Genomic DNA, 22,824 nt, shown 5'->3' on the forward strand with positions numbered 1-22,824 from the left:
GAAATTTAGAATCTGGTTCGGGGATAGGTGGTCAAAATGGCATTGGAAGCAGTGGATCTTACTGCAGTGAAAAGAGCAGCAGTGACATTGATGCCAATGCCTCAGGTAGTCTAATCTTGGGCTCTACTTGGTGAATTCTTAATTGATTGTTCCTTTCCACAATTAATTGATTACTTTTTTTTGTGTGTGTGATTTTTTTAAGCTTTTTTTATTAATTAAAAAAATTAACAAAACATTTAGATATCATTCTATTCTATATACACAATCAGTAATTCTTAATATCATCACATAGTTGCATATTCATCATTTCTTAGTACATTTGCATCGATTTAGAAAAAGAAATAAAAAGACAACAGAAAAAGAAATAAAACGATAATAGAGAAAAAAAAGACTATACATACCACACCTCTTACCCCTCGCTTTCATTTACCACTATTTCAAACTGAATTTATTTTAACATTTGTTCCCCCTATTATTTATTTTTATTCCATATGTTCTACTCTTCTGTTGATATAGTAGCTAAAAGGAGCATCAGACATAAGGTTTTCACATTCACAGAGTCTCATTGTGAAAGCTATATCATTGTTCATTCATCATCAAGAACATGGCTACTGGAACACAACACTACATTTTCAGGCAATTCCCTCCAGCCTCTCCACTACATCTTGAACAACAAGGTGATATCTACTTAATGTATAAGATTAACCTACAGGATAACCTCTGGACTCTGTTTGGAATCTCTCAGCCATTGACACTTTGTCTCATTTTACTCTTCCCCCTTTTGGTCGAGAAGTTTCTCTCAATCCCTTGATGTTAATTCTCAGCTCATTCTAGGGTTTTTCTCAGTCCCTTGATGCTGAGTCTCAGCTCATTCCAGGATCTCTGTCCCACATTGCCAGGAAGGTCCACACCCCTGGGAGTCATGTCCCACGCAGAGAGGGGGAGGGTGGTGAGACTGCTCGTCGTTTTGGCTGGAGAGAGGGGCCACATCTGAGCAACAAAAGAGGCTCTCTTGGGGGTGACTCTTAGGCCTAAATTTTAAGTAGACTTGACCTATCCTTTGTGGGGTTAAGTTTCATGTGAACAAACCCCAAGACTGGGGGCTCAGCCTATAGCTTTGGTTGTCCACACTGCTTGTGAGAATATAATTGATGACATTTTATTCTCAGCAAAAGATCTGATCATTTTGTTTTGGATCAGAACAAAAGGAGGGTGAAGCTGAATTCAGTGTTGGAGCATCTTAGTCATATAAATTTGATTATAGTGTCCATAGTGGAAATGGAATGAAGGATTTTTTAAAAAACTTTTTTACTGTATAATATAACATACATACAAAGCAAAGAAATAAGAAAACAATAGTTTTCAAATCACTCTTCAAAAAGTAGTTACAGGACAGATCCCAGAGTATGTCATGAGTTACTATATGATCCTCTCATATTTTTCCTTCTATCTGTTCCATAATATAGGAGACTAGAGGGCTTAAATTTTTATCACCACAATCAACTCTTTTTTCCTGAATGAAGGATATTAAGGAATCTATTTCTAGTGTTTTAGGGATTGAAGTGCAATATCTGTGGATAAAATAGTTATGAATCATAAAATACATTGGACTATGTTCTGATGACAAGTATTTTTCATTTGGTAGGTGGTACTAAGACAAAAAGTGTCTATAATACTTTAGGTAACACATCCAGAAACTCAGGATATGGTTCTTGGAAAGTTGGTGAAAAGGGATTTGGAAACAGTGGATCAAGGTGGAGTGAAAAAGCAGCAGTGGTCTTGATGCCAGTCTTAGGTAGCCTAAATCTTGAGCTCTCCCTTGGTGAATTGTGTATTAATTTTGCCTTTCCTCAATTAATTGATAATATTTTATTCCTGATTAGCTAAAGTCTTGACCTTTTGTTTTTGAATTAGGGCAAAAGGAGGATTTGACTGAATTTGGTTTTGGAGGTTCTGGGTCAAATAAATTTGCTGATAATGGCCATAGTTTAAGTGGAATAAAAGATTAAGAATCTATTTTCAGTTGTTTAAGGATTGATATTTAATTTCTGTGGTTAAAATAGTTCTGAATCATAAAATATACTGAATTATGTTGTGATGATAATTATTTTGCATTCTATAGGTGGTACCTATCCAAGAAGTGGTGATAATACTTTAGGTGACACACCAGGAAATTCAGAATCTGATTTTGGGAAAGTTGGTCAAAGGGATTTGGAAGCAGTGGTACTAGTTGGAATGAAATGAACAGCAGTGATCTTAATGCCACTGGTTAAGGTAGTCTAATCTTGGGCTCTCTCCTGGCAAAATCTGAATTAATTTTTCCTTTCCTTCATCAATCGGTAACATTTTATTTTTAGTCAGCAAAATGACCTGATCTTTGGTTTTGGATCAGGACAAAAGGATTATGAAGTTGAATCTGATTTCTGAGCTGGTTTAAATAAATTTAGTAAATATAGCCATAATAGGAATAGAATGAAAGATATTAAATAATCTATTTCTAGTGGTAAGCAGTTGATGAGTAATATCTGTCAAAAAGTCTTTATGCATCATAAAATTTACAGAAGTATGTACTGATGACTGTTACTTTTCATTCTGTAGTTGGTACCAATGCAAGAAGTAGTGTTAATATGTTAGGTGACACATCCAGAAATTCAGGACCTGGTTTTTGGAAAGATAGTCAAAAGGGATTTGGAAGCAGTGGATCTACCTGGAGTGAAAAGAGCAGCAGTGATTTTGATGCCAGTGGTCTCATGTAGTCTAATCTTTGCTCTGCTCTGGCAAAATCTCGATTGTTTTTGCCTTTCCTTAGTCAATTTAAAACATTTTGTTTGGTGTTAGGAAATAAATTTGATCTTTTTGTTTTGGATCAGGACAAAAGGAGGGTGAATCTGAATTTGATTTTAGAGGTTAGGTTCAAATAAATGTTGCTATAAGGGCTGTAGTGGAAGTTGAATGAAAGTTAAAGAACCTAATTCCAGAGATTTAGGGTTGATGTTTAATTTCTGTGGATAAAATTTTCTGAATCATAATTTTTAGTGAAGTAAGTTCTGATGACAATTATTTTGCATCTGTAGGTGCTTCCAATGGAAAAATTGGAGATAATATTTTAGGTGACATACCCGGAAATTGGGGATATGGTTTTGGGGAAGTTGGTCAAAGGGGATTTAGAAATGGTGGATCTGCTTGGAGTGATATTAGCAGCAATAGACTTGATGCAAGTGGCTCAGGCAGTCTAATCTTGAGCTGTGCTCTAGTGAAATCTCTAATTCTTTCTCCTTACCTCAATGAATTTATTGCATTTATTTGTCTATTATCAGAAAAGTGGGATCTTTTAGTTTTGGATGAGGACAAAAGGAGGGTGAAACTGAATTTGGTTTGGAGGTTCTGGTTCGAATAAATTTAGTGATAATGGTCATATTTGAAATGAAATAAAAGATATTAAATCACCTAATTCCAGTAGTTTACAGGTTGATGTTTAATTTCTGTGGATAAAATAGCGAGGAATCATAAAATTTGATGATATATATATATATATTTTTTAAATATTTTTATTGAGAAATCTTTATACATATGCAGTGCATACATAGTATATAATCAGTAGCTCACAATATCATCACATAGTTGTGTATTCATCACCATGATCATTTTTAGAACATTTGCATCAATTCAGAAAAAGAAATAAAAAGAAAACAGAAAAAATTCATACATACCGTACCCCTTACCCCTCCCTTCCATTGATCACCAGCATTTCAACCTACTAAATTTATTTTAACAATTGTTCCCCCTATTATTTATTTATTTTAATCCATATGTTTTACTCATCTGTAGATAAGGTAGATAAAAGGAGCATCAGACAAAAGGTTTTCTCAGTCACACAGTCACATTGCAAAAGCTATATCGTTATACAATCATCTTCTAGAAACGTGGCTACTGGAGCACAGCTCTACATTTTCAGACAGTTCCCTTCAGCCTCTCCATTACACCTTAACTAAACAGGTGATATCTATCTATTTAATACATAAGAATAACCTCCAGGATAACCTCTCAACTCTGTTTGGAATCTCTTAGCCACTGACTATTTTGTCTCATTTCGCTCTTCCCCCTTTTGGTTGAGGTTTTCTAAATCCCCTGATGCTGAGTTTCAGCTCATTCTAAGATTTCTGTCCCATGTTGCCAGGAAGGTCCACACCCCTGGGAGACATGTCCCACATAGACCGGGGGAGGGCAGTGAGCTTGCTTGTCATGTTGGCTGAGAGAGAGAGGCCACATCTGAGTAACAGAAGAGGTTCTCTTGGGGGTGACTCTTAGGCCTCATTTTAAGTAGGCTTAGCCAATCTTTTGTGTGGTTAAGTTTCATATGAACAAACCCCAAGATTGGGGCTCAGTCTTTTGCTTTGGTTGTCCCCACTGCTTTTGAGAATATCAAGAATTCTCCACTTGGGGAAGTTGAATTTTCCCCCTTTCTCACCATTCCCCCAAGGGGACTTTGCAAATACTTTTTTATTCACTGTTGAAATCACTCTGGGATTTATTGGGGCATCACTCTGGACAAACCTACAAGTCTCATGCCCTACTCAAGGTTCCAAGCATTATGGTTTTCAATTAAGCTGTCCACATAAGTTATATTAGGAAATACCCTAGTCAAAATATGAATTTTGTACCAAATAAACATTTTTTTGCTTTAATCTCAAACATAAGTTAGTTTTAAAATATGAATTACCATCTATTTTCAACACCCTGCAGTATTGACATTCCTTTGTTCTTCCTCATGCAAAAACATTTTTAAATTTGTACATTTAGTCACTATCATTATACACTCTAGGCATTCCTAGCTTATACATCTCAGTCTTTATTGTATATCTTTCCTTCTGATTTTATTTGTGCCCCCAGGTCTCCTCCCTCTTTCATTCTCACATTCAGATTCATTCAGTGTTCTAACATTATTGTATTATAATTAGGCAGTATTGTGCTATCCATTTCTGAATTTTTACAATTAGTCTTGTTGCACAATCTGTATCCCTTCCACTCCAATTACCCAATATCTACCCTCTTTCTATCTCCTGATGGTCTCTGTTACCAACTGAAATTCTCCAAGTTTTTTCACTAATATCAGTTCATATCAGTGAGACCATACAGTATTTGTGCTTATGTTTCTGGCTAATCTCACTCAGCATAAAGTCCTTAAGGTCCATCCATGTTGTTACATACTTCATTAATTTATTCTGTTTTACAGCTGCATAATATTCCATTGTATGTATATACCACAGCTTGTTTAGCCACTCATCTATTGGTAGACCTTTTGGCTGTTGACATCTCTTGGTGAATGTAAATAATGCTGCTATAAACATTGGTGTGCAAATGTCCATTTGTGTCCTTGCCCTCATGCCCTTGAGTAGATACCTAGCAATGGTATTACTGGGTCATATGGTAGTTCTATACTTAGCTTCCTGAAGAAGCTTCCACCAAACTGCCTTCCACTGCATTTGTACCATTTGACATTCCCACCAACAATGGATAAATGTGCTCTTTCTCTACATCCTCTCTAGCACTTGCCATTTTCTGTTTTATTGATAATGGCAATTCTGGTGGGTGTGAGATAATATCTCATTGTGATTTTGATTTGCATTTCCCTAATAGCCAGGGAAGTTGAGCATCTATTCATGTGCCTTTTGTCCATTTGTATTTCCTCATCTGAGAAGTGTCTGTTCATGTCATTTGCCCATTTTGTAATTGGGTTGTCTGTCTTTTTGTTGTTGGATGAACAATCTCTGTATATATTCTGGATACTAGACCTTTATCTGATTTATCATTTCCAAATATTATCTCCCATTGTGTAGGCTTTACTTTCTTGATGAAGTTCTTTGATGCACAAAAGTGTTTAATTTTGAGGAGTTCCCATTTCTTTCTTTCTTCAGTGCTCATGCTTTCGGTGTAAGGTCTAGGAAACCACCTCCTATTATAAGATTTATAAGATTTCTTCTAAAAGTTTTATGGTCTTAAATCTAATTTTTAGGTCTTTGACCCATTTTGAATTAATTTTTGTGTAGGGTGTGAGTTAGAGATCCTCTTTCATTCTTTTGCATGTGGATATCCAGTTCTCTAGACACTATTTATTGAAGAGACTGTTCTGTCCCAGGTGAGTTGGCTTGACTGCCTTATCAAAGATCAATTGTCCATAGATGATAGGGTCTATATCTGAACACTCTATTCAATTCCATTGATCAGTATATCTATCTTTATGCCAGTAGAATGCTGTTTTGACCACTGTAGCTTCATAATACACCTTAAAGTCAGGTAGCATGAGACCTCTGACTTCATTTTTCTTTCTCAGGATATTTTTAGCTATTCAGGGCACCCTGCCTTTCCAGATAAATTTGGCTATCCATTTTTCTATTTCTGAAAAGTAAGTTTTTGGGATTTTTAATTGGTATTGCATTGAATCTGTAAATCAATTTAGGTAGAAGTGACATCTTAACTATATTTAGTCTTCCAATCCATGAACACGGTATGCCCTTCTATTTATTTAAGTCTTCTGTGATTTCTTTTGACAATTTCTCATCATTTTCTTTGTATAGGTCTTTTGTATCTTTAGTTAAATTTATTCCTAAATATTTTATTCTTTTGATTGCTATTGGAAATGGAATTTTTTTCTTGATTTCCCCCTCAGGTTGTTCATTACTAATGTATAGAAACACTACAGATTTTTGAGTGTTGATCTTGTAACCTGCCCCTTTGCTGTACTCACTTACCAGCTTTAGTAGTTTTGCTGCAGATTTTTTTGGGTTTTTGACATATAGTATTATATTACCTGCAAGCAGTGAGAGTTTTACTTCTTACTTTCAAATTTTGATGCCTTGTATTTCTTTTTCCTGTCTAATTGCTCTAGTTAGAACTTCCAACTCAGTGTTGAATAACAATTGTGATAGTGGACATCCTTGTCTTGTTCCTGATCTGAGGGGGAAAGTTTTCAGTTTTTTCCCATTTAGGATGGTGTTACTTGTGGGTTTTTCATATATTCCCTTTATCATGTTGAGGATGTTCCCTTCTATTCCTATCCTTTGAAGTGTTTTCAACAAGAAAGTATGTTGAATTTTGTCAAATGCCTTTTCTGTATCAATCGAGATGATCATGTGGCTTTTCTGCTTTGATTTGTTGATATGGTGTATTACATTAATAGATTTTCTTATGTTGGACCATCCTTGCATACCTGGGATGAATCCTACTTGGTCATGGTGTATAATTCTTTTAATGTGCTGCTGGATTCGATTTGCGAGAATTTTGTTGAGGATTTTTGCATCTATATTCACTAGAGAGATTGGTCTGCAGTTTTCTTTTCTTGTAATATCTTTGTCTTCCTTTGGCATGAGGGTGATGTTGGCTTCGTAGAATGAGTTAGGAAGCATTCCCTCCTCTTCAATGTTTTTGAAGAGTTTGAGCAGGATTGGTACTAATTCTTTCCTGAATGTTTGTAGAATTCTCATGTGAAGCCATCTGTTCATGGACTTTTCTTTTTGGGGAGCTTCTTAATGACTGATTCAGTTCTTTTACTTGTGATTGGTTTGTTGAGGTTGTCTATTTCTTCTTGAGTCAATGTTGGTTGTTCATGCCTTTCTAGAAAGTTATCCATTTCATCTACATTGTCGAGTTTGTTAGTATAAAGTTGTTCTTAGTATACTCTCATTACTTCCTTTATTTCTGTGGGGATGGTGGTTATGTCTCCTCTTCCATTTCTGATTTTATTTATTTGCATCCTCTCTCTTCTTCTTTTTGTCAACCTTGCTAAGGGTCTATGTATCTTATTGATTTTCTCATAGAACCAACTTCTGGTTTTGTTGATTTTCTCAGTTGTTTTCATGTTCTCAATTTCATTTATTTCTGATCTAATCTTCATTATTTCTTTCCTTTTGCTTGTTTTGGGGTTAGTTTGCTGTTCTTTCTCTAGTTCTTCCAAGTGGACAGTTAATTCCTTAATTTTTGCTCTTTCTTCTTTTTTGATATAGGCATTTAGGGCAATAAATTTCCCTCTTAGCACTGCCTTTGCTACATCCCATAAATTTTAATATGCTGTGTTTTCATTTTCATTTCCCTCATGATATTTACTGATTTCTCTTGCAATTTCTTCCTTGACCCACTGGTTATTTAAGAGTGTGTTGTTGAGTCTCCATATATTTGTGAATTTTCTTGTACTCTGCCTATTACTGATTTCCAACCTCATTTCTTTATGATCTGAGAAAGTGTTTAGTATGATTTCAGTCTTTTTAAATTTATTGAGACTTGCTTTGTGACCCAGAATATATTCTATCCTTGAGAATGATCCATGAGCACTTGAGAAAAAGGTGTATCCTGCTATTGTGGGTTGTAATGTTTTATAAATGTCTGTTAAGTCTAGCTCATTTATTGTATTATTCAAATTCTCTGTTTCTTTATTGATCCTCTGTCTAGATGTTCTGTCCATTGGTGAGAATGAGGAATTGAAGTCTCCAATTACTGTGATAGATGTGTCTATTTCTCTTTTCAGTGTTTGCCTCATGTTTTTTGGAGCATTCCAGCTGGGTGCATAAATATTTATGATTGTTATGTCTTCTTGTTGAATTGTTCCTTTTATTAATACATAGTGTCCTTCTTTGTCTCTTTTAACATTTTTACATTTGAAGTCTAATTTGTTGGATATTAATATAGCTACTCCTGCTCTTTTCTGATTGTTATTTGCATGAAATATCTTTTCCCAACTTTTCACTTTCAACCTATGTTTATCCTTGGGTCTAAGATGTATTTCCTGTAGACAGCATATAGGTCGGTCATGTTTTTTTGAATCCATTCTGCCAGTCTATGTCTTTTGATTGGGGAGTTTAATCCATTAACATTTAGTTCTATTACTGTATGGGCAGTACTTTCTTCTACCATTTTGCCTTTTGGATTTTATATGTCATATCTAATTTTTCTCCTTTTTAGTTTTACTAATAGTCTTCATTTCTATACTGTTCTCCACATCTCTCTCTCCTGTCTTTTTGTATCTGTCTCTAGTGCTCCCTTTAGTATTTCTTGCAGAGCTGGTCTCTTGGTCACAAATTCTCTCAGTGATGTTTTTGTCTGAAAGTGTTTTAATTTCCCCCTCATTTTTGAAGGACAATTTTGCTGGATATAGAATTCTTGGATGGCAGTTTTTCTCTTTTAGTAACTTAAATATAAAATTCCCACTATCTTCTCACCTCCATGGTTTCTGCTGAGAAATCTACACATAGTCTGATTGGGCTTCCTTGTATATGATGGATTGCTTTTCTCTTGCTGTTTTCAAGATTCTATCTTTCTCTTTGAAAACTAACATTCTGATTAGTAAGTGTCTTGGAGTACGTCAATTTGGATCTATTCTGTTTGGGGTACACCGCACTTCATGGATCTGTGATTTTAAGTCTTTCATAACAGTTGGGAAATTTTCAGTAATTATTTCCTCCATTAGTTTTTCTTCTCATTTTCCCCTGTCTGCTCCTTCCGGGACACCCACAACATGTATATTTGTGCACTTCATGTTGTCATTCAATTCCCTGAGTCCCTACTCATAGTTTTCCATTCTTTTCCTATATTATCTTTTGTTTGTTGGATTTCAGATGTACTGTCCTCCTGCTCACTAATCCTAACTTCTGCCTCTTGAATTCTAACATTGCAGGCTTCCATTGCTTTTTTTTTTTTTTATCTCTTCTACTGTGCCTTTCATTCTCATAAGTTCTGTAATTTTTTTCAGACTTTAAATTTCTTCTTTTTGTTCATTCCTTGCCTTCTTTATATCCTCTCTCAATTCATTGATTTGATTTTTGATGAGGTCTTCCATGTCTATTTGAACATTCTGAATTAATTGTTTCAACTCCTGAATCTCATTTGAATTGTTGGTTTGTTCCTTTGACTGGGTCATATCTTCAATTTTCCTAGTATAAGTCGTTATTTTTTACTGGTGTCTAGGCATTTAATTACCTTAATTAGTTTATTCTGGAGATTGTTTTCACTTTTTTTTTTACCTAGGATTTTCTTGCTGGATGACTTTGTTGTCTGTCTGTTCTTTGACATTCAGTTCAGCTTTTTCTAGTCCTCTAGCTTAGGTTTTGTTTAACAGATCAGAATTTTTCTTGTTTTTTTTTTTGTTTGTTTGTTTCTTGCTCTGCCTGTATGGTGCCTTTTATCACCTCTCTTAGGAGGGTCTACTTAGGTATTATAGACCCCAACCAGATTTTCCCAGACCAAACTGACCTCCTCTCAGGAGGAAAGAGTCATTTTTCCCTGAGGGTGAGACCCAACATGTTGAAAGGCTTTCCTATGAAGTCTCTGGACTCTGCATTTTTCCTATCCTGCCCAGTATGTGACACTTTTCCACCTGTGGGTCCCACCAGCATAAAGTGATGTGGTGCCTTTAACTTCAGTAGACTCTCCATGCTGGGGGTGTGGTGGTGACAGAGGCGAGGTTGTAGGCTGGCTTTAATTGCTTCATTTTTCCAGACTCTGGGGTCTGAATTCCTTGAGGGAGGGATTCCACCTGAGCTGGGCCCTACCCCTCTCCTAGGGAAGGCACAGGCTGCAGACAAACTCTTAAATAAGCTTAAGTCTGCCTATGCCTCGGGCAGCTGGAGCCTGAGAAGCCTTGCAGCTATATCTAAAGAGTAGTCAAGTTGTAAAAACACAGTCACAAAAAAGAAAGAGAAAAATCCTTTTCAGAGCAGGACTCCCCTTCCTTGGGTTTGCCGATCAAGAGCTTAAGTTGGTATGTTGCTCTGTGTATCTCCATGTCCTGTGTACTCCCTCCATTCCTTCAGGGCCCAGACTTTTTCAAATACAGAATGACCTCTGTTCTCTTTTTCTTTTTTGTTTTTCTGTCAGCCCTGCCCCCTCTGTGCTGGGGCAAACACCAGTGAACTCGCTTTCACTGGAGGTTCAGCTGATCTGGGGGCCTATTTTTAGTAGTCTAAATTAGTTAATTAATTCCACACTTGGAGCTTGATTGTGCCCAGTCCCTGCTGCTGGTAAAGTCTCTTTCCTTTGCCCTCTGGGAAGCACCCTGTGGTGGGCCATTGCAGTTTGGGGAACTCACGGTTCTGGGTGGACTCACAGCAAGCAGCTGGTCCAGGCTAGGGTACACTGTGCGTCCAGTCACTGACGTGGCCCCAGCAGTTGTTCTGCACTGTTCCTGGCTATTTATTAGCTGCTCTGGAGGATGAACTAAATCCCACACCTGACTAAGCCACCATCTTGGCTCTCCCTCACTTCATTCCTTCTTGCAGCTGCTCAGTAATCCATCTTATGTATATACCATAGTTCCTCCTTCTTCCCTCAGTTGTTGTACTATTAGACCACCTCCATCCATTATAAATCATGAACATTGCTGCCATAAACCACAGTGTGCAGATGTCCATTCATGACTCCACGCTCAGTTGAAATATATTCTGACCGTATTTACATTGCATTGCTTACTTTGTACCAGTGGAAGAAGTGGCAAGCATACTTTTGATGACATATCTGGAAATTTGTGATTCAGTTTTTGGGAATGTAGGTCAAAGGGATTTCGAAAGCAGTGGAGCTGGTCAGAGCTACATGAGCAGCAGTGGACTTGAGGCCAGTGGCTCAGATGGTCTAATCTTGGGCTCTACTGGCAAATTTTGAATTGATTTTTCTTTCCTCTATCAATTTACACCATTTTATTTCTATGTTAGAAGCAAAGACCAGATATGTTAGTTTTGGGCTAAGAAAAAATATGGTGGAGCTGAATTTGGTTATGGAGTTTCTGGTACAAATAAATTTGGTGATGATGTCCATATGGGTAATAGAATAAAATATACTAACAATCTGGTGCTAATGCTTAGGGTTTGATGTGTAATTTTCCTGGATAAAATAGTTCTGAGTATAACATTCATTGAAACATGATCTGATGACAATTATTTTGCACTCTGTAGGTGGTATCACTGGAAGAAGTGATGATAATGCTTTAGGTGACCTAACTGGAGGTTTGGGATTCGGTTTTGGGAACCTTGGTGAACAGGGTTTTGGAAGCCCTGGAACTGGCAGGAGCGATTTGAGCAGCAGTGGACTTGATGCCAGTGGCACAGGTAGTCTAATCTTGGGCTCTGCTCTGGCAACATCTAAGTTGGTTTTCCTTTCCTCTATCAATTTATACCATTTATTTCTCTGTTAGCAGCATAGACTAGTCTTTTAGTTTTGGGTTAGGACAAAATATGGTGAAGCTCATTTTGGTTTTGGAAGTTTTTGTTCTCATACTTTTGGTGATAATGGGCATAGTGTTAACGGAGTAAAAGATATTAAAGAATCTAGTTCCAATACTTAGAGTTTGATCTTTAATTTCTGTGGATAAAATAGTTCTGAATCATAAAATTCATTGAAGTGTATTCTGATGACGGTTATTTTGCACTCTGTAGGTGGTATCATTGGAAGCAGTGATGATAATACTTTAGGTGACCTAACTGGAGGTTTGGGATTCGGTTTTGGGAACCTTGGTGAACAGGGTTTTGGAAGCCCTGGAACTGGCTGGAGCGATTTGAGCAGCAGTGGACTTGATGCCAGTGGCACAGGTAGTCTAATCTTGGGCTCTGCTCTGGCAACATCTAAGTTGGTTTTCCTTTCCTCTATCAATTTATACCATTTATGTCTCTGTTAGCAGCATAGATTGGTCTTTTACTTTTGGGTTAGGACAAAATATGGTGAAGCTCATTTTGGTTTTGGAAGTTTTTGTTCTAATACTTTTGGTGATAATGGGCATAGTGTTAACGGAGTAAAAGATATTAAAGAATCTAGTTCCAATACTTAGAGTTTGATCTTTAATTTCTGTGGATAAAATAGTTCTGAATCGTAAAATTCATTGAAGTGTATTCTGATGACGGTTATTTTACACTCTGTAGGTGATATCTTTGGAAGCAGTGACGATAATACTTTAGGTGACCTAACTGGAGGTTTGGGATTCAATATTGGGAACCTTGGTGAACAGGGTTTTGGAAGTCCTGGAACTGGCAGGAGCGATTTGAGCAGCAGTGGACTTGATGCCAGTGGCACAGGTAGTCTAATCTTGGGCTCTGCTCTGGCAACATCTAAGTTGGTTTTCCTCTCCTCTATCCATTTATACCATTTATTTCTCTGTTAACAGCATAGAGTGGTCTTCTGGTTTTGGGTTTGGACAAAATATGGTGAAGCTCATTTGGTTTTGGAAGTTTTTGTTCTAATACTTTTGGTGATAATGGGCATAGTGTTAACGGAGTAAAAGATATTAAAGAATCTAGTTCCAATACTTAGAGTTTGATCTTTAATTTCTGTGGATAAAATAGTTCTGAATCATAAAATTCATTGAAGTGTATTCTGATGACGGTTATTTTGCACTCTGTAGGTGGTATCATTGGAAGCAGTGATGATAATACTTTAGGTGACCTAACTGGAGGTTTGGGATTCGGTTTTGGGAACCTTGGTGAACAGGGTTTTGGAAGCCCTGGAACTGGCAGGAGCGATTTGAGCAGCAGTGGACTTGATGCCAGTGGCACAGGTAGTCTAATCTTGGGCTCTGCTCTGGCAACATCTAAGTTGGTTTTCCTTTCCTCTATCAATTTATACCATTTATGTCTCTGTTAGCAGCATAGATTGGTCTTTTAGTTTTGGGTTAGGACAAAATATGGTGAAGCTCATTTTGGTTTTAAAAGTTTTTGTTCTAATACTTTTGGTGATAATGGGCATAGTGTTAATGGAGTAAAAGATATTAAAGAATCTAGTTCCAATACTTAGAGTTTGATCTTTAATTTCTGTGGATAAAATAGTTCTGAATCGTAAAATTCATTGAAGTGTATTCTGATGACGGTTATTTTACACTCTGTAGGTGATATCTTTGGAAGCAGTGACGATAATACTTTAGGTGACCTAGCTGGAGGTTTGGGATTCAGTTTTGGGAACCTTGGTGAACAGGGTTTTGGAAGCCCTGGAACTGGCTGGAGCGATTTGAGCAGCAGTGGACTTGATGCCAGTGGCACAGGTAGTCTAATCTTGGGCTCTGCTCTGGCAACATCTAAGTTGGTTTTCCTCTCCTCTATCAATTTATACTATTTATTTCTCTGTTAGCAGCATAGACTGGTCTTTAGTTTTGGGTTAGGACAAATTATGGTGAAGTTCATTTTGGTTTGGAAGCTTTTGTTCTAATACTTTTGGTGATACTGGGCATAGTGTTAATGGGGTAAAAGATATTAAAGAATCTAGTTCCAGTACTTAGAGTTTGATCTTCAATTTCTGTGGATAAAACAATTCTGAATCATAAAATTTATTGAAGTGTATTCTGATGACCATTATTTTACACTCTGTAGGTGGTATCTTTGGAAGCAGTGATGATAATACTTTAGGTGACCTAACTGGAGGTTTGGGATTCAATATTGGGAACCTTGTTGAACAGGGTGTTGGAAGCCCTGGAACTGACTGGAGCGATTTGAGCAGCAGTGGACTTGATGCCAGTGGCACAGGTAGTCTAATCTTGGGCTCTGCTCTGGCAACATCTAAGTTGGTTTTCCTCTCCTCTATCAATTTATACTATTTATTTCTCTGTTAGCAGCATAGACTGGTCTTTAGTTTTGGGTTAGGACAAATTATGGTGAAGTTCATTTTGGTTTGGAAGCTTTTGTTCTAATACTTTTGGTGATACTGGGCATAGTGTTAATGGGGTAAAAGATATTAAAGAATCTAGTTCCAGTACTTAGAGTTTGATCTTCAATTTCTGTGGATAAAACAATTCTGAATCATAAAATTTATTGAAGTGTATTCTGATGACCATTATTTTACACTCTGTAGGTGGTATCTTTGGAAGCAGTGATGATAATACTTTAGGTGACCTAACTGGAGGTTTGGGATTCAATATTGGGAACCTTGTTGAACAGGGTGTTGGAAGCCCTGGAACTGACTGGAGCGATTTGAGCAGCAGTGGACTTGATGCCAGTGGCACAGGTAGTCTAATCTTGGGCTCTGCTCTGGCAACATCTAAGTTGGTTTTCCTCTCCTCTATCAATTTATACCATTTATTTCTCTGTTAGGAGCATAGATTGGTCTTTTAGTTTTGGGTTAGGACAAAATATGGTGAACTCATTTTGGTTTTGGAAGTATTGTCCTAATACTTTTGGTGATAATGGGCATAGTGTTAATGGAGTAAAAGATATTAAAGAATCTAGTTCCAGTACTAGAGTTTGATCTTTAATTTCTGTGGATATAATAGTTCTGATTCATAAAATTCATTGAAGTGTATTCTGATGACCGTTATTTTGCATTCTGTAGGTGGTATCTTTGGAAGCAATGATGATAATACTTTAGGTGACCTAATTGGAGGTTTGGGAATCAATATTGGGAACCTTGTTGAACAGGGTGTTGGAAGCCCTGGAACTGACTGGAGCGATTTGAGCAGCAGTGGACTTGATGCCAGTGGCACAGGTAGTCTAATCTTTGGCTCTGCTCTGGCAACATCTAAGTTGGTTTTCCTTTCCTCTATCAATTTATACCGTTTATTTCTCTGTTAGCAGCATAGACTGGTCTTTTAATTTTGGGTTAGGACAAAATAGGTGAAGCTCATTTTGGTGTGGAAGTTTTGTTCTAATACTTTTGGTGACAATGGGCATAGTATTAATGGAGTAATATATTAAAGAATCTAGTTCCAGTACTTAGAGTTTGAGCTTTAATTTCTGTGGATAAAATAGTTCTGAATCATAAAATTCATTGAATTGTATTCTGATGACCGTTATTTTGCATTCTGTAGGTGATATCTTTGGAAGCAATGATGATAATACTTTAGGTGACCTAATTGGAGGTTTGGGAATCAATATTGGGAACCTTGTTGAACAGGGTTTTGGAAGCCCTGGAACTGGCTGGAGTGATTTGAGCAGCAGTGGACTTGATGCCAGTGGCACAGGTAGTCTAATCTTGGGCTCTGCTCTGGCAACATCTAAGTTGGTTTTCTTCTTCTCTATCAATTTATACCATTTATTTCTCTGTTAGCAGCATAGACTGACCTTTAGTTTTGGGTTAGGACAAAATAGGTGAAGATCATTTTGGTTTGGAAGTTTTGTTCTAATACTTTAGGTGACAATGGGCATAGTGTTAATGGGTTAAAAGATATTAAAGAATCTAGTTCCAGTACTTAGAGTTTGATCTTTAATTTCTGTGGATAAAATAGTTCTGAATCATAAAATTCATTGAAGTGTATTCTGATGACCATTATTTTGCGTTCTGTAGGTGGTATCTTTGGAAGCAATGATGATAATACTTTAGGTGACCTAATTGGAGGTTTGGGAATCAATATTGGGAACCTTGTTGAACAGGGTGTTGGAAGCCCTGGAACTGACTGGAGCGATTTGAGCAGCAGTGGACTTGATTCCAGTGGGACAGGTAGTCTAATCTTGAGCTCTGCTCTGGCAACATCTAAGTTGGTTTTCCTCTCCTCTATCAATTTATTCTATTTATTTTTCTGTTAGCAGCATAGACTGGTCTTTTAGTTTTGGGTTAGGACAAAATATGGTGAACTCATTTTGGTTTTGGAAGTTTTGTTCTCATACTTTTGGTGATAATGGGCATAGTGTTAATGGAGTAAAAGATATTAAAGAATCTAGTTCCAGTACTTAGAGTTTGATCTTTAATTTCTGTGGATAAAAGAGTTTGGATCATAAACTTTATTAAAGTGTATTCTGATGACCGTTATTTTGCATTCTGTAGGTGGTTTCTTTGGAAGCAATGATGATAATACTTTAGGTGACCTAACTGGAGGTTTGGGAATCAATATTGGGAACCTTGTTGAACAGGGTGTTGGAAGCCCTGGAACTGACTGGAGCGATTTGAGCAGCAGTGGACTTGATGCCAGTGGCACAGGTAGTCTAATCTTGGGCTCTGCTCTGGCAACATCTAAGTTGGTTTTCCTTTCCTCTATCAACTTACACTATTTATTTCTCTGTTAGCAGCATAGACTGGTCTTTTAGTTTTGGGTTAGGACAAAATAGGTGAAGCTCATTTTGGTTTTGGAATTTTGGTTCTCATACTGTTGGTGATAATGGGCATAGTGTTAATGGAGTAAAAGATATTAAAGAATCTAGTTCAAGTACGTAGAGTTTGATCTTTAATTTCTGTGGATAAAATAGTTCTGAATCATAGAATTCATTGAAGTGTATTCTGATGACCGTTATTTTGCATTCTGTAGGTGGTATCTTTGGAAGCAGTGATGATAATACTTTAGGTGACCTAATTGGAGGTTTGGGAATCAATATTGGGAACCTTGTTGAACAGGGTTTTGGAAACCCTGGAACTGACTGGAGCGATTTGAGCAGCAGTGGACTTGATGCCAGTGGCACAGGTAGTCTAATCTTGAGCTCTGCTCTGGCAACGTCTAAGTTGGTTTTCCTCTCCTCTATCAATTTATACTATTTATTTCTCTGTTAGCATTATAGACTGGTCTTTTAGTTTTGGGTTACGACAAATTGGTGAAGCTCATTTTGGTTTTGGAAGTTTTGTTCTCATACTTTTGGTGATAATGGGCATAGTGTTAATGGAGTAAAAGATATTAAAGAATCTAGTTCCAGTACTTAGAGTTTGATCTTTAATTTCTGTGGATAAAATAGTTCTGAGTCATAAAATTTATTGAAGTGTATTCTGATGACCGTTATTTTGCATTCTGTAGGTGGTATCTTTGGAAGCAATGATGATAATACTTTAGGTGACCTAATTGGAGGTTTGGGAATCAATATTGGGAACCTTGTTGAACAGGGTGTTGGAAGCCCTGGAACTGACTGGAGCGATTTGAGCAGCAGTGGACTTGATGCCAGTGGCACAGGTAGTCTAATCTTGAGCTCTGCTCTGGCAACATCTAAGTTGGTTTTCCTCTCCTCTATCAATTTATTCTATTTATTTTTCTGTTAGCAGCATAGACTGGTCTTTTAGTTTTGGGTTAGGACAAAATATGGTGAACTCATTTTGGTTTTGGAAGTTTTGTTCTCATACTTTTGGTGATAATGGGCATAGTGTTAATGGAGTAAAAGATATTAAAGAATCTAGTTCCAGTACTTAGAGTTTGATCTTTAATTTCTGTGGATATAATAGTTCTGATTCATAAAATTCATTGAAGTGAATTCTGATGACCGTTATTTTGCATTCTGTAGGTGGTATCTTTGGAAGCAATGATGATAATACTTTAGGTGACCTAATTGGAGGTTTGGGAATCAATATTGGGAACCTTGTTGAACAGGGTGTTGGAAGCCCTGGAACTGACTGGAGCGATTTGAGCAGCAGTGGACTTGATTCCAGTGGGACAGGTAGTCTAATCTTGGGCTCTGCTCTGGCAACATCTAAGTTGGTTTTCCTTTCCTCTATCAATTTATACCGTTTATTTCTCTGTTAGCAGCATAGAATGGTCTTTTAGTTTTGGGTTAGGACAAAATAGGTAAGCTCATTTTGGTTTTGGAAGTTTTGTTCTCATACTTTTGGTGATAATGGGCATAGTGTTAATGGAGTAAAAGATGTTAAAGAATCTAGTTCCAGTACTTAGAGTTTGATCTTTAATTTCTGTGGATATAATAGTTCTGATTCATAAAATTCATTGAAGTGTATTCTGATGACCGTTATTTTGCATTCTGTAGGTGGTATCTTTGGAAGCAATGATGATAATACTTTAGGTGACCTAATTGGAGGTTTGGGAATCAATATTGGGAACCTTGTTGAACAGGGTGTTGGAAGCCCTGGAACTGACTGGAGCGATTTGAGCAGCAGTGGACTTGATGCCAGTGGCACAGGTAGTCTAATCTTGAGCTCTGCTCTGGCAACATCTAAGTTGGTTTTCCTCTCCTCTATAAATTTATACTATTTATTTTTCTGTTAGCAGCATAGACTGGTCTTTTAGTTTTGGGTTAGGACAAAATAGGTGAAGCTCATTTTGGTTTTGGAAGTTTTGTTCTCATACTTTTGGTGATAATGGGCATAGTGTTAATGGAGTAAAAGATGTTAAAGAATCTAGTTCCAGTACTTAGAGTTTGATCTTTAATTTCTGTGGATATAATAGTTCTGATTCATAAAATTCATTGAAGTGTATTCTGATGACCGTTATTTTGCATTCTGTAGGTGGTATCTTTGGAAGCAATGATGATAATACTTTAGGTGACCTAATTGGAGGTTTGGGAATCAATATTGGGAACCTTGTTGAACAGGGTGTTGGAAGCCCTGGAACTGACTGGAGCGATTTGAGCAGCAGTGGACTTGATGCCAGTGGCACAGGTAGTCTAATCTTGGGCTCTGCTCTGGCAACATCTAAGTTGGTTTTCCTTTCCTCTATCAATTTATACCGTTTCTCTGTTAGCAGCATAGACTGGTCTTTTAGTTTTGGGTTAGGACAAAATAGGTGAAGCTCATTTTGGTGTGGAAGTTTTGTTCTCATACTTTTGGTGATAATGGGCATAGTGTTAATGGAGTAAAAGATATTAAAGAATCTAGTTCCAGTACGTAGAGCTTGATCTTTAATATCTGTGGATAAAATAATTCTGCATCATAAAATTCATTGAAGTGTATTCTAATGACCATTATTTTGCATTCTGTAGGTGGTATCTTTGGAAGCAATGATGATAATACTTTAGGTGACCTAATTGGAGGTTTGGGAATCAATATTGGGAACCTTGTTGAACAGGGTTTTGGAAGCCCTGGAACTGGCTGGAGTGATTTGAGCAGCAGTGGACTTGATGCCAGTGGCACAGGTAGTTTAATCTTGGGCTCTGCTCTGGCAACATCTAAGTTGATTTTCTTTTCCTCTATCAATTCATAGCATTATTTCTCTTTTAGCATCATGAACTTGATATTTTAGCCTTTGGCTAGGACAATTTATGATGAAGCCCATTTTGGTTCGAGGTTCTGGTTTAAATAAATTTGGTGATAATGATCACAGTGTATTCGAATAAATTATATGTAAGACTCTAGTTCCAGTACTTAGGGTTTGATCTGTAATTTCTGTGGATAAAATGGTTCTGATTATAAAATTATAGAAGTATATTCTGATGACTGTCATTTTGAATTCTGTAGGTGGTATCTTTGGAAGCAGTGATGATAATACTTTAGGTGACCTAATTGGAGGTTGGGGAATCAATATTGGGAACCTTGTTGAACAGGGTTTTGGAAGCCCTGGAACTGGCTGGAGCGATATGAGCAGCAGTGGACTTGATGCCAGTGATGCAGGTAGTCTAATCTTGGGCTCTGCTCTGGCAGCATCTAAGTTGGTATTCCTTTCCTCTATCAATTTATAACACTATATATCTCTGTTAACAGCAAAGACTTGATGTTTTAGTTTTGAGCTAGGACAATATATGATGAAGCTCATTTTGGTTTTGGAGGTTCTTGTTCAAATAATGTTAATGATAATGTTCATAGTGTTAATTGAACAAAGTATACATAAGAATCTAGTACTGGTATTAGGGTTTGATTCATAATTTCTGTGTATAAAATAGTTCTGAATCCTAAAACTTATTGAAGCATTTTCTGATGACATTATTTTACATTCTGTAGGTGGTATCTTTGGAAGAAGTGACGATAATATTTTAGGTGACCTAACTGGAGGTTGGGAAATAAGTTTTGGGAACCTTGGAGAACAGGGTTTTGGAAGCCCTGGAACTGGCTGGAGCGATATGAGCAGCAGTGGACTTGATGCCAGTGGTGCAGGTAGTCTAATCTTGGGCTCTCCTCTGGCAACATCTAAGTTGGTTTTCCTTTCCTCTCTCAATTTAGAGTATTTCATTTCTCTATTAACAGCTAGGACCTGAGATTTTAGTTTTGGGTTAGAATGAAATGTGGTAAAGCTGAATATGGTTTGGGAGGTTTTGTTTCAAATAAATTTGGTGGTAATATCCATAGCTTTAATTGAATAAAATAAATAAGAATCTAGTTCTGGTGCTTATGGTTTGATCTTTAATTTCTGTGGATAAAATTGTTCTGAATTGTAAAATTTATTGAAGTTTATTCTGATGACAATTATTTTGCATTCTGTAGGTGGTATCATTGGAAGAAATGATGATAATGCTTTAGGTGACCTTACTGGAGGTTGGGGAATTAGTATTGGGAACCTTGGTGAAAGGGGCTTTGGAAGGAGTGTTACTGTTTGGAGTGATATGAGCTGCAGTGGACTTGATTCTGGTGGCTCAAGTAGTCTAATCTTATGCTCTGACTTTGCTAAATCTAAATTAATTTCATTCTTTTCTCATTCAGTATTATCAAATTTTATATCTCTGTTGTCTGCTCTTTTGGTTTTTGACCATGACAAAAGGAGAAAAGAGTGGAATTGGTTTTAAGGATTCTAGTCCAAGCAATTTGTTCACAGTTTCTTTTGTACAAATGGAATAAAAGATAACAAGAAATTTTGTTCTGTTGGTTAGGTGCTAATATTTAATTTGTGCATAAAAAAGTTAGAATCATAAAATTTACTGAAGTATGTTGGATGATAATCATTTAATAATATCCTGGAAGTAGTTGTTTAAGTATTGCATGTCAACTTGTTCGTAGTTATTTGGAAATGTGGAAGTTTGTCCTGGATCAGTCTGTGAAAAAGAATTTGTAGGTAATGGACTGAAGAAAGTGAAACATGAAGCAGCACATTTTCTTGTCTTGAATCCATGGGTTTCAGGTCTGATCTCTGCATGTAGCTCAGGCATTCTACCAACCTGAACACTTTAAGTGAAACTGAGTTGGTTCTAAACTTTCATCCTTTATTTTAGTTACTTTTTTAGTTTTCATTAGATAGGTACACTGTGGACCTGGAGAAAGGAAGGGTGGAAATCAGTTTGATGTTGGAATTTCTGGTTCACATCAATTTGGTGATAATGGCCTTATTCCAAATTAAATAAACAGCAGTAGAGAATCTAGTCACAGTAGTTGTGGTGTTGATGTGTTATTTTTGACCATAGAAAGTTCTGAGTTATAAAATTTAGAAGTATGTTGTGATAATAAGTGTTCAATATTTTGCTTGAAGTAGTAGTGTAAGAAATGGATATGAACTTGTGGCAGTAATTTGGAAATCTGGGATTTTGTCTTAGGGCATTCAGTGAAAAGGAATTTGGAGGTAGTGGACCAATGAGAGTGAAATGTGCAGCGGCATATTTTCTGGGCCTGAACCCATAGGCCTCAGGTTTGATGCCTGTATGTAACACAAGCATTTTACCAGCCTGGACTCTAGGTGAAATTGAAGTGATTTCAACCTTTCATCCTTTCTTTTAAGAACATTTTAGTTTTATCATTAGTTAGAAGCTCCTGGTCTTCAAATTTTGGACTTGCAGTAAGGAAAGGTGGAAATCAATTTGCTGTTGGAAATTATGGTTCAGATTGATTAGGTGGAAGTGGTCTTAGTGGTAGAGACGTTGATGAGATGGAGTTTGTGATTCTGGAGGCTCTACCTCCAGTGCTCTAGGTATTGCTAGTTAATTTCTATGTACAGAACAGTTTTGAGTCGTGGCATGCGTAGAAATTAATTCTTGTGATCGTTATTTTGTTTTCAACACATGACTCTAGTATAAGAAATATGACTGAATATTCTAATCATATCTCTGAAAATTCAGAATTCAATTTGGGGTCATTTGATTAAAAGGGTTTTGGAAACAGTGGATTTGATTGGAATCAAAAGACCAACACTAGATCTGCTGGGGCTGAATATTTGAGTCCTGGATCTTCTATCAGTGGCTCAGGTATCTCAACCTGGAATTTGTTCCCAAGTAATCCAAATTAATTTATTTCTTCTTTATTTCGTTTACTCACATTTTCATTTTCCATTGGGAGGAATCCCTTGGTCTTCTGATTCTGAGAATGATGGAGGAA

At 36.8% G+C, this 22,824-nt stretch overlaps 1 protein-coding gene across 32 annotated transcripts in view; it reads left to right on the top strand.

Moving 5' to 3' along the window:
• MUC19 (mucin 19, oligomeric) overlaps window positions 1–22,824 on the top strand; it is a 137,753-nt gene that overhangs the window by 48,787 nt on the left and 66,142 nt on the right. For 20 of the 32 annotated variants that reach the window (XM_077170533.1, XM_077170561.1, XM_077170536.1 and 17 more), the window contains 19 exons: window positions 11,934–12,086; window positions 12,414–12,566; window positions 12,894–13,046; window positions 13,373–13,525; window positions 13,853–14,005; window positions 14,331–14,483; window positions 14,809–14,961; window positions 15,286–15,438; window positions 15,761–15,913; window positions 16,237–16,389; window positions 16,714–16,866; window positions 17,192–17,344; window positions 17,669–17,821; window positions 18,147–18,299; window positions 18,624–18,776; window positions 19,102–19,254; window positions 19,575–19,727; window positions 20,050–20,202; window positions 20,530–20,682. The exons of 2 other annotated variants lie outside the window; for them this stretch is intronic. In XM_077170533.1, coding sequence (XP_077026648.1) covers window positions 11,934–12,086; window positions 12,414–12,566; window positions 12,894–13,046; window positions 13,373–13,525; window positions 13,853–14,005; window positions 14,331–14,483; window positions 14,809–14,961; window positions 15,286–15,438; window positions 15,761–15,913; window positions 16,237–16,389; window positions 16,714–16,866; window positions 17,192–17,344; window positions 17,669–17,821; window positions 18,147–18,299; window positions 18,624–18,776; window positions 19,102–19,254; window positions 19,575–19,727; window positions 20,050–20,202; window positions 20,530–20,682 — 2,907 coding nt within the window. The remainder of the gene's footprint in view (window positions 1–11,933; window positions 12,087–12,413; window positions 12,567–12,893; window positions 13,047–13,372; window positions 13,526–13,852; window positions 14,006–14,330; window positions 14,484–14,808; window positions 14,962–15,285; window positions 15,439–15,760; window positions 15,914–16,236; window positions 16,390–16,713; window positions 16,867–17,191; window positions 17,345–17,668; window positions 17,822–18,146; window positions 18,300–18,623; window positions 18,777–19,101; window positions 19,255–19,574; window positions 19,728–20,049; window positions 20,203–20,529; window positions 20,683–22,824) is intronic. 10 more of the 32 variants (XM_077170552.1, XM_077170554.1, XM_077170550.1 and 7 more) reach the window with 10 other exon arrangements.

Source organism: Tamandua tetradactyla, chromosome 7, assembly GCF_023851605.1.
Source record: "Tamandua tetradactyla isolate mTamTet1 chromosome 7, mTamTet1.pri, whole genome shotgun sequence".
NCBI classification, from domain to species: Eukaryota; Metazoa; Chordata; class Mammalia; order Pilosa; family Myrmecophagidae; genus Tamandua; species Tamandua tetradactyla.